A 12,402-nucleotide genomic window follows, 5' to 3' on the forward strand; every position below is an offset into this window, starting at 1 on the left:
TTGCTTCTCCCGTTCTGCCTTTTTAATATTCGCTATCAAAACCTCCGTGCAAAGTATAAACAAATACGGTGATAGAGGATCCCCCTGACGTAGACCTCTCTGTGGTTTAATAGAACCTCGGGGTTGACCATTGAGTAAAACTTGATACGACACTGAGGAAACACACCACATAATCCATGTAATCCATTTTTGAGTTATTTTTGAGTTAAATGACCTTTTATGCCTTTAAAGTGAGTTAAATATTAATAAATTTTTATATGTGTCTTGACTTTTTAAAAAAGAAATACCAAGTGTTTCCTTCCAAATTTGAAGTGACATAATATTTTAGTTTTCTTATATGATTTTATGAATTTTAATGTAAAGGTTTTTCAAAATAATAAGTACACTCACACTGATTGAATTATAAAATTTGGAGAAATGTTTATTTCGATTAATCATCTGATATTTTAAATATATTAAATAAGTATGTTGTTGTTCCAACAAATAGGACAACATATATTATATTTTAACCATGGAGTTAAGCAATGGAAATGAAACTTGTGATTGAAAGACAAACATATCATGTTACACATTGATCGTTTAAAAATGAATAAGAAAATCTAATTCTCAAATAAAGTTGATTTTTTTTGTTAAAACCAACATATGTGAATTTAAATTTAACTATGAAAATTTAAAGAATAAATATGAAAAGATTAGAAAGGCAAGCAATATAAAAGAAATATTTTATTTTTATATAAATAAAATAAAATTGAAAACAATGTAAAATATATATAATACTTTCTAAATTAAAATATAGAATCAAACTCTTACAACACATATGAGATCTAACAACATTTGATATTGGTGGGAGGGGATGAGAGAATGAGATAATGATTACTATAAGAAGATAATCCAAATTAGATAATGGAGATGAATCTTTAAAAAAATAGAACAATGTAAACAATATATATATAATACTTTCTAAATTAAAATATAGAATCAAACTCTTACACCACATATGAGATATAACAACATTTGATATTGGTGGGAGAGGAGGAGAGAATGATTACTTATAAGATAATAATCCGAATTAGATAATGGAGATGAATCTTTTAAAATAAGAACAACGTAAAACATGTAGTCTCTAAAATTAAAATTTAGCATTAAAAATTTACAATGATATTTTATTTGTTTTTTACAACCCATACAACAAAAATAAGAAGTTAAAAAAAAATGAAAAATGATTTGAGGTATTGTAAAAAAGAATGAGAGAATGTGAAAATGAATGAGAGAATGTGAAAATGAGATAGTAAAAGAATGTCAATATGAGATAATGAGAGATTGAGAGAATGATTATTTATATGATAAGAAATGATGGAAGTTACATTTAGAATTGTGGAGTTATAATAGTAATTTATTTTGTTTGAATAAAATTGAGTGGTGAAATATGATTAATGCATAATTTATTTTATTTTCAGTTATAATTTTATTTTAATGTGTGTGTTAAATGTATTGTGTTTATTGAATGTTAAATATTGTTTAAAGCAATTAGAAAACAAATAAAAAATAAAAGAATTAGAAAACATTAAATGAAAATCAACCAATAAGGAGAGACCAAAACCTTACTTTTATATATATGATTAACCTACTAATAGTAACAATAACATATATTGTACAACTGATGCTGACTACTAGTGTTTGCAAGCTTCACACTCACATTAGAAGTGACTCTTTATACTGCTATTATGCCAGATGATTCGTTCCCTTCCATTATGTTTGCAGCAGCTTCCCACTCCCCTTGACCTCTATCTCCTGATGGTTACTTGGAAGCTTCGGCTGACTCGTTTTGTGTTGACTTGTAAAGGGCACTGAGATACATATGGTTTCAGCTGTAACCAAATAGATATTCATTAGCAAAGCAGCCGAATCACACAACAACAAGCTTAATGTAATTAAGTAATGACAAACCTCTTTTCAGGTGGTCTGGTCTAACCACTGATCCTCATACTGGTTTGGCCTCATGACATTACATGAGAAGTTTGTAGGTCGTATTCATCTTTGTCTTCTTCTTCCTCAGACCAACTTTCGTAAACCAACTCTACTGACCCGTATGCTTACTGTTTTTGATCTTCTCAACTAGTAAGACCTTCACAGCTTAAAAGTAGTCCAGTTTGCTGCTGCTACTTTCAGTTTTAAAGTAATCCTCTTTGCTGCTACTACTCTCAGCTTCAAAATAGTCCTCTTTCCTGCTGCTATTCTCAGTTATAAAGTAGTCCACTTTTGAAGCTGTGTAGTCCACTTCGCTTCTGCTATTCTCAGTTCCAAAGTAGTCCACATTACTGTTGCCAACAATTTCAAAGTTTTCCATTTCGCTGCTACTACTCTCTCACCAATAAAATAGTCCTCTTCACTGCTGCTACTATCAGTTTCAGAGTAGTCCAAGATCTGTACACCACACTCAATAATCTTTTCATCTTGTCCCACCCAGCAGAACTCAAATAGACTTTCGCTTGTAGTCACTTCCGCTTCAAACTCAATTATCTCGTCGAAGTGCTCTGTGCAGCTGAAGTCCATATATAGAATTTCTCTCGTAGTCCCATCTGCTTCAAGGAATCTGGGTTTTATAAACAATCTCCCAAAAAATATTAACAGATGTTCTGTTAGGAAATGAGATTGTCTTTCCCAGTATCAAAGTTGGTTAGTAAGCACACATCCTTTGCTTCTTAAACGAAAAACTATTTTACTTATATCGCAGACCTCGATTGGTGGAAGCAAGAGGCAAACCTTAAATCTTGGGAAAGTCCCCTCACCACCCAGACTCGTAAGGATAGTTATGCAGTTTCCTGTAGCTTTGTGAGTGAACTCTGCCGGGATCTCACTACCGGGTATGCATACATAACTACTACACCATGGTTGTATGATTACTCTTCTTGATTCTTCATCCATTTTCAAACAGTTGCGGAAGTTGAGTATTGCTACATACTCATGTGAAGAGAAACTTACACTCCTGAGAGATACACAATTAGTTGCAACGAGGGTAAAAAAAAACGCAAGAGAAAGACCTTGCACTGACACAAGCTTTCTACAATTTCGGATGATAAGAGTTCCTAGCCTTAGGAGACGTAAAACACAATCTGGAATCTCCGTTATATCACTGTTGCTTAGGTCTAGCTTCTCTACACTTTTCGGGATAAGTGTTAATCTCTTGAACGCTCTGCTGCCTATAACAAGAAACCAGAGATTAGGAAAACGTCCATAAACTGGTCTAGGAATGTCTTCTATCATTGTACCACCTAGAAAGAGATCTTTGATATTGCTAGAAAGATCTGGAAAACTTTTCAATCGTGAGCAACCACTCATGTGGACTTCCTCAAGAGATGCTAAGTTGATGTTGGTTGGAACAACTTGTAGCTTTTTGCAGTCATTCATCTTCAACAATTTTAGTTTGTGTAGATTCGAAATAGAGGTGGGAAGCTCCGTCAAACTTTTGCATGACATTAGTAACAATCTCTCCAGATTAGTAGCTTTGGAAAAATTTGGGATTTTCTTCAACTTATAGGAAGAGCTCAGATCTACCTCCTTAAGATTTGCAAAGGCCTACACAACAATGTAGAAAATATTATATATAGGTTGAACCGTTGACGCATTACCTATATAAAATAAATTAAAGTCAACCTCGATTCCTCCCCAGAGATTCTCGAGCTTGCTGAATTGCATACGGAGCTGAATGAGTCATTCCGGTCGAAATTTTGGAGGAAGAGTTTTTCTCGGGTATGAATCCCAAAGTAGCAACTTAAGATTAGGTAGATATTCCATGTCCTCTAACAAGCTAACATTTCCGTTGTACAATTGTAAGAACTTAAGATTACGCATTCCTTCAAAGGCTCGCTTACTTATAGAGAACTCACCGATATTGGACAAATATTGCAAAAGAAGACTGGTGAAACTGATATCACAAACAAAAGTAGGCAAATTTCTAGGGAATATATATGTCCGAACTTACTGTTTCATTTCTCAGTACCTCACGAATCTCTTCGGCCTCAATTAAAAACTGACGTCTCCCCGGCTCGCCAGACTGTTGAGCAACTATTTGCTTACCCAATTGTTGTAGTAGAGAGTGCATCACTATCCAGCCATTAATATGCACAAGAGATTTCACAGCTAAACTCTTCAACGTATTTTTGACATCCAAGATACTGTCAGCGAGCATAATTGTCACGTAATCGACACTTTTGTAGTTGAAGAAGCATGCAATGTGAAGAAATAGAGATTGATCTTTCTTCGACAATCTGTCATATCCCACCCTTAATGTGTCCTCAATTTTTCTATCAAGATTAGTTTCGATCCTAGATAATTGAAGTTCCCACTCGTGCTTGCTCTCCCCACGCAAAGATGAACCCACAACACAAAGGCCTAACGGAAGATGACCGCAAAGCTTTGCTACTTTATATGCAACATCTTCAAAACCATCTCGTATAGAACTTTGTCTGAAAGCAGAGAGACATAAGATCTCAAGAGCTTCTCCCATGGATGGAAAATCCACATGGTAGATATCTCGAATCCCGTGAGCCTTCAAAATCTTCTTATCTTCAGTGGTAATGATGATCCGACTTCCCTGACCGAACCAAGAAAGTCCTTTAGCCAAAACCTCTAATTGCTCTAGATCATCTACATCATCAAGAATGATGAGCACTCTTTGATCTTGAAGCCATTCTTTTATTGCGCCTAGATGATGTATCTTCATATCCTTTTGGCTCAAAATCTCAGACAGAAGTTGTTGTTGCAACCACAACTTGGAATCATGGTCATCAACACCCATCATGTACTTATAATTCCCCTTGAGGTTCCCGAAAAAGCATTTCAATCTAAAACTACTAGAGAGATTTGGTTATATATAGCTGCAGCAATGGTGGACTTACCAATTCCCGCAGGACCCCAAATTCCAATCATCTTGACTTCATCACTTTCCAGGCATAACAAAAAAAGAGTTCAGTTTTGTCAAGTGAGCTTCCATCCCAACCAACACATCAAAATCCCTTGACAGTAGTGTAACATTCAGTTTGGTCGAAACATCCGTGGCTATCTTTTCAACCATTGCCGCTTCATCATCCCTAACCAAAAGGAACAAAACTTTAATGGCGGGTCTTACATTATAGAAACTTCACCATTGATGAGCAAAAAGAAACAACAAACCAGTTAACAGAGTGTTCCCCAGCAATGGTTGCTACATATGCGAAAGCTTCGATCCATCTCTGCCTCACCTCCTCAGTTTTCCCTTGACAAGTTTTCTCGAATGCGTTTCCAAAGTCTCCGCTCTGTTTACGAACATCAGACGGATGGATTTCGTAAGAAATAGTCATCACAAACTGCCCTTGAGCTTCTTTGCATCTCAAGATCTCAACCAATTCATCTAAACACCAGCTAGAAGAAGCGTACTTCTTCGAGAGAACCACAACCGAGACTCTGGATTCTCTGATCGCTTGCACGAGCTCAGGTCCGATCGTACGGCCTCTCTCAGATGCCTTGATCCTTGAAGGTCGTGATACCTTTGCTTGCAAATTGACTGTGTAAATGACTGAGAAACCCTCTACGGACGTCTGGGCCGTGAAAACTCGGAAACACATGGTATCTCTTGATGGGAGACGATGAAGAAGAAGAAGCCATGAGAGAGATTTAAGAAGAAGAAGGTTTTGGATAAGTTATGAAGAAACAAGATCCCTTCTTTTATATAAAATGTTAGCAAAATACGTAAAAGGGGAAGAGAAATTGTCAAAGGAATACAAAAACATGAATCCCCAAATTCGTCGAGAACATCATGGAACGCGGTGGAGGACCACTGCCATTGGGCTTTTTATTGTTTGGTATCTCTGAAATTGATTTTGCAAAGTTGAAATTAAAATCAATTGAACCATGGCCGTTGAGTACCACGGGGCACTGGCCATATTCTCTCGGCGAAGAAACATTTGAAAAATCAGATTTAGCTCTCAGAGATGACAACAGTACCCAGAGACGACGAGGGGAAGAAGAAGAAGAACCACCAGAGTTACCAGAGAAGTTAATTTATAAGCTTGATTTGGGCCCTTAAATTCATAAATGGGCCGAGCTTGACAATTATTTTAAAAGATTGCTCGGGTTTGGTCCGGTTTAGCAAGGCAAACACACAATTTTGCAGATAATATATACGTTTTACAATTTTCACATATTATTTTGGAAGTCCTCGTTCTCCTTTTGTCTCTACTCTCTCTACTCTAATAAGAGATACACATTCGGTTGCATTTAGGGACTCAAGGGAAGGGGAAAGAGCCGGAATTGACACCAGTTTTCTGCAGTTGTACACGGTAAAATTTTGTAGCCAAGGGAGACTTACAATGCAATCTGGAATCCTCTTTATATCACTTTTGCTAATATCTAGCAAAGTTATACTTAGCGGGGCATGTGTTAATCTCTTGAGGCTTTTGCTGCCAATCTCAAGGCATTCAAGACGAGACCAACATCCAACAATTGATGAAGGAACGTCTTCTATCTTTGTATTTCCGACCGCGAGAGTCTTGATGTTACTCGATATATTTGGAAAGCTTCTTAATCGCGAGCAATAACTCAAGTCTACTTTCTCAAGAGACGCTAAGTTGATGTTGGTTGGAATAACTTGCAACTTTGTGCAACTCCACATCTTCAACTTACTCAGTTTGTGTAGATTCGAAATAGAGGAGGGAAGCTCCACCAAACTTGAGCAATACATAAGTTTCAATGTCTCGAGATTCGTAGCATTTGAAAGATTTGGGATTTCTTTCAATCTAAAGGAATAGCTCAAATCTAGGCTCTTGAGGTTAGGAAGGGGCTGCATGTTAAAACACAACAAGTGACAAATATCTTGTTATTAGATTAAAATCATTAGAAGAGGCACAAGAAAGAATATCAAATACTAACCTGGATTCCTCCCCACAGCATCTCGAGATTGCTGTCTGGCATATGGAGTTCCACGAGACGTTCTGGCTGAAATCTTGGAGGAAGAATTTTTCTCGGATAATGATTCCAATGTAGTAACCTAAGACGAGGTAAATACTGCATATCCTCTGGTATTTGCAAAGTACCTTGGCCAACTAACATACCATAGATTCTTAGGAACCGGAGATTACACATTCCTTCAAAAGCCCCCTTACTTACAGAAACCTCTCCGATCTTGGATGTATTAAATGATATACCTTTGACAGATCCAGTACCCTACCAAATATTGCAAAATAAGACTGATGAAATTGTTTTCACTAAACATAAATAGGCAATATTCATATATATATGTAAGAACTTGAAACTTACTGTTTCGTTTATCAGTACATCACAAATCTCTTCTGCCTCAATTAAAAATTGACGTTTCCCAGGCTCGTCAGATTGTTCAAAAACTATCTGTCTACCCAATTGTTGTAGTAGATGGTGCATTACTATATGGCCATTGGTAGATATATACACGAGAGATTTATCGGTTAGGGTCTTTAAACCATTTCCAACATCCAATTTACTGTCAGAAAGAATAGATATCACATGACCAACGACATCATTCCTGAAGAAGCATGCAATGTGCAGGAATAGAGATTGATCTTTCTTCGACAATCTGTCATATCCAACTTTTAATACGTCCTGAATTTTTCCATCAAGATTAGTTTCGATCCTAGATAACTGAAGTTCCCACTCGTGCTTGCTCTCCCCACGCAAAGATGAACCCACAACACAAAGGCCTAATGGAAGATTACCGCAAAGCTTTGCTACTTTATATGCAAGCTCTTCGAAACCATCTCGTATAGAAGTTTGTTTGAAAGCAGAGAGACATAAGATCTCAAGAGCTTCTTTCCTGGATGGAAGATCCACATGGTAGATATCTTGAATCCCATGTGCCTTCAAAATCTTTTTATCTTCGGTGGTAATAATGATCCGACTTCGGGAACCAAACCAAGAAAGTTCTTTAGCCAAACCCTCTAATTGCTCTAGATCATCTACATCGTCAAGAATGATGAGCACGGTTTGATCTTGTAGCCATTCTTTGATTGCGCCTAAATTATCTGTCTTCATATCCCCTTGGTTAAAAATCTTAGACAGAAGTTGGTTTTGCAGATACAACTTGAAATCATAGTCATCAACACCCACTATGCTCTTAAAGCTTCCCTTGAGGTTCCCCATAAAACATTTAAGTTGAAAACTACAAGAGACTTGGTTGTAGAAAGCTCTAGCAATGGTAGTCTTACCAATCCCTGCAGGACCCCAAATTCCAATCATCTTCACTTCATCACTTTCCAAGCATAACAAAGAGTTCAAATTTCTCAAGTGAGCTTCCATCCCCACCATCCCCTCAAAATCGCTTGAAGGTGTAGTAAGATTCAGTTGGTTTGAAACATCTGTAGCAATCTTTTGTATCATATATGCTTCATTAGCCCTAGAAAAAGCAAAACAACATGGCTTTTGTGGGTCTAAATTACAAACATTAAAGCTTTCCTTAAGAAAGATAGAAGCACTGATTCATTGAGACGTACCAATTAAAAGAATGTTCTCCTTCTATATTTGCAACACGAGTCAAAGCTTCGCTCCATCTCTGCTTCATCTCCTCACTTTTCCCTTGACAAGTTTTCTCGAATGTGTTTCCAAAGTCTCCGCTCTGTTTCCGAATATCAGACGGATCAACTCTATAAAAAATGGTCATCACAATCTGCCCGTGATCTTCTTTGCACTTGAAGATTTGCACAAGTTCATCTAAACACCAACTTGAAGAAGCATATTTTTTCGAAAGCAACACTATCGAGACTCTGGACTCCCTAATTGCGTTCACGAGCTCAGGTCCGATCGTGTGGCCTCTCTCGATCTCCTGGTCATTAAAAGTCGTGATACCTTTGCTTGCAAAGTGATAGAGTAAATGACTGAGAAACCCTTTACGAACATCTGGACCATGGAAGCTCGGAAAGACATGGTATCTCTTGATGCAAGACGAAGAAGAAGAAGAAGAAGCCATGAGAGATCACAATGCTTGAACACTTCAAGAAATTATTGTTTAGGAAGAAAATATTGTTGCGAAACCAAGATTTCAGAGGAGACTTTCGACGAAGTAGACGACGACTCAATCAAATCAAAGTATACGAGAGGAAAAAAAATCGATCTGACCGATCGAACTAACAAAGAAGGTCAAACTTCAGAGTTTTACTAACATAATTTTATTTTAATAAAACTGTATAATTGGTTTTCATTATTATTAGTTTTAATTCGCTGCATATATATTTTTACCGGGTCAGATTAAGACTGTTCTGTTGCAAATTAGGGTTCGAAGTGGTTTTTATGTTCAACCTAAGTGAGCCATAATATTACGTGAAGGATAAAAGAAACATTAATGTGTTTTATATGTACGTAAACATTTCCTCTACATCCCTCGTGAACTGTTTTTATCTTTCTTCTTTCCTAAATTGAAAATGCTAAAAAGAACTCATACAAATGACCTTGTTTGCTATAGGCTTGAAACCAGGGTACGTTTTTCATAAGCCTTGAGTAGATGAAGAAGAAGATGCGGCACGGAAATGCTTGTTCCCGTGCTCGCCTGCCAGATGCTCTGAAGCCGATCTCTTTGGTCTCAACTGCAAATGGCAAATTTTACACACACGAACAGAAATAGAGATTTATAATAACAACAGTCAAAATCAACAGTTCGGTTATCTAAAAGAATTTTAAGATTTGTTCTATATCACGATTTCTTTTCTCCATTTCCTAAATATTCTGTGCTATGAACTATGAAGGAAATAAAAAGAGATGATTTGAATCAAAGAATAAAAAACTATTGAGAAACGAGAGTTGATAGTTGTTTTACCTTCTCTTCCGCTCGTTGATAGAAGCTGCGTATAAGTATGTTTTTCACTTCTGTAGTTATCACTACGACCAAAACAAACAAGATATAAATTAGTAAAAACGTAGATGTGATCCGTGCAAACTCGAGACTGTTGAATCTGATGAACACCCATTTGCCTAGCATTCATATCTGTGAGGAGATTCTAACAAGTGAAAGTTATTCATGGTAAAGACAGCAACTAGTTTGATCTATCAAAGCAAGTTCAAAGATCAGCCAAGATCACAACCTCAAAAGCCCAATTTTATACAGTATAAAATGTAACAAAATTCGAAAATCTCTAGCCGAAGAACATGCAAGATTTGGAAAAAAAAACGAGATTTTTTTTGGTTTCACCTTGATCTGGTGGTGGAAGTGTACGGTTGTGAGTAGGACGATAGGTGGTAGGTATCATCCTCTGCAAGAAAAATATGAACAAAAACTCATATCTTTGATAATAACATATCAAAAAATCATATCTTTAACTCAAACAAAACCAAAAAAAAATGTGAAAACATGCATACTAATTTACAGTTGATATGAGATAACTAAAGCCAATGGAAACAGAAATTATGATTCCAAGATCAACCAGTCCTGCCAAAATTGGCTAAAGTTTTCTTGGTTTCTCACAAGATTGATGAAAAAATTGAAACTTTTGGATCAGATCAAGTAAACCAGAGATACACAATTCGAATTTACTCTTTTAACAATTTGAATATCAAAATATGGATCAACAAAGAACACATTATTTTTTTTAACAATATGGCCAAGTAAAACGAACTCAGATCCGTAAAATTGAAAATTCTGAATAGTTCTCATACAAAACACAGATTATAAAGACATCTTTAAAAAAATCATCCAAGAAGAGTCGAAGAAACGGGGAAGAAAAATAGAAGATGAAAAGGGGGGAAAGAACTAACAGAGGGATTAGAAGGATCGGAGGGACGATGTTGACTGAAATTGTGAGGATCAAAGGAAGGCAAATCACCCAGAATCGACGCCATTGGAATCGTGGCCTGATGATGTTTCCTTCTCTTCAAAGTTCGGTGACAGAAGAGAGAGAGAGATAGGTTTTCAGGGGAGAAACCATAGGAAAAAAAAAAAAGTTCATGGGCCATTATTGGGCCTAACTCTAGAAGAACCCACCTTGTGAAATTAAACCCTGCAACAGCAGCTCGAAGACGCTAACCGCAAAATAGAGAGCAACAAGTAGCTCTACAAGCAGAGCATGACGCAGAGGCTTCACGGGTTACAGCTGAGGCTTTACGGGTTGCATCTAAGCAACAAGCAGAGATCTCACGCTTGGTGAGCTTCCTCAAGACTAACCCAAACTATGTCGCTTTCCTCGAGTCTCAAACCAATGACCCAAACCCTGCTGATGTTCAAAGTTAGGTTCCCTCATGATTATGAAAACTTTTGTAATATTTGCAACACTCTTGGATATTTGGATGTTTCTTGGAACTTTTGCAACTTTTGTAAAAAAGATGGTACTTATGTCTTTGTTTAATTTCATGTTTGTTATGTTTTAATTATAGTTTTCTTAATCAGTTTTGGTATTACAAAATCAAATAATGCATTTTTACCAGAATTTTTTTAAAAACATGATAATTAAACAGTCGTAAAACAGTCACCAAAACGTAAACAAAACAGTCGCAAATGAGTAACTATATCAGTCGCAAATTTAGTGATTGTTTGGCGAGGGAAAAACGACTTTATTTATCAGTCGCCAATTAGTAGCTCCATAGCGACTTTTTAGTGACTGATTTTTTTAGCGACGCACTGTTTAGCGACTACGTATGTCAGTCGCCAATCAGTCGTTACTAAGTAGTTAGCGACTGTTTAGTGACTGTTTTTGTAGTCGGCAATTTCATGTTTTCTTGTAGTGATAGTCCGGGACAAGGTATTTTTCTCCGCGCTAATACTCCCTTGGTCCTTACTGCTTGGTGCGATTCCGACTATAGTAAATGTCCTGTAACTCGCCGTTCTCTTACGGGTTGGGTTATTCAGCTTGGTGGTTCCCCCATCTCATGGAAGACAAAGAAACATGATGTAGTTTCTCGTTCTTCAGCCGAAGCTGAATAGCGGGCCATGGCCGATACAGTTTCAGAAATATTATGGTTGCGTGGACTTTTGCCAGCTTTGGGGATTGATTCTTCGGCTCCCACCGTGTTATACTCAGATAGTTTATCCGCTATCAGCTTGGCAAAGAATCCCGTTTATCATGCTCGCACCGAACACATGGAAAATAATTGTAACTTTATACGTGACGAGATATTGCGGGGAGTGATTGTTCCTCACCATGTTTCTACTCATCAGCAACTTGCAGATATCATGACAAAGAAAGAGTTTGAAGTTTTTCTTGTCAAGATGGGTGTTCGTAACATCCACACTCCATCTTGAGGGGGGGATATTGGGCCATATTGGGCCTCGTTTGTATTTACTCAGAGTCCATATTATGTATGTCGATTAGGTTAATTGTCTATCATGTATATAAGCCGATGAGGTATGATCAATAGAAGTAAGCAAACCTTTTACAACTCCTATAGGTTTCTTGACAAAAGTTTTTTTCTCAG

General features: G+C 36.9%; 2 protein-coding genes and 1 pseudogene across 2 annotated transcripts; all 3 read right to left on the reverse strand.

Annotated features, from left to right (window-relative positions):
- On the reverse strand, positions 1,591-5,990 carry LOC104719820 (annotated as a pseudogene).
- LOC104719819 (disease resistance protein RML1A-like) lies at positions 6,177-9,183 on the reverse strand. The gene is made up of 4 exons (XM_019230501.1): positions 8,499-9,183; positions 7,294-8,401; positions 6,907-7,200; positions 6,177-6,817 (listed from the first exon to the last, which is right to left on the reverse strand). Exons 1-4 carry the CDS (start codon positions 8,969-8,971, stop codon positions 6,182-6,184), a joined length of 2,511 nt encoding a protein of 836 aa, XP_019086046.1. The 5' UTR covers positions 8,972-9,183; the 3' UTR covers positions 6,177-6,181.
- On the reverse strand, positions 9,328-10,902 carry LOC109126768. The gene is made up of 4 exons (XM_019230502.1): positions 10,750-10,902; positions 10,187-10,247; positions 9,815-9,876; positions 9,328-9,584 (listed from the first exon to the last, which is right to left on the reverse strand). The coding sequence occupies exons 1-4, from the start codon at positions 10,831-10,833 to the stop codon at positions 9,486-9,488; spliced, it is 306 nt and encodes a 101-aa protein (XP_019086047.1). The 5' UTR covers positions 10,834-10,902; the 3' UTR covers positions 9,328-9,485.

Source organism: Camelina sativa, chromosome 10 (genome assembly GCF_000633955.1).
Source record: "Camelina sativa cultivar DH55 chromosome 10, Cs, whole genome shotgun sequence".
NCBI lineage: Eukaryota > Viridiplantae > Streptophyta > Magnoliopsida > Brassicales > Brassicaceae > Camelina > Camelina sativa.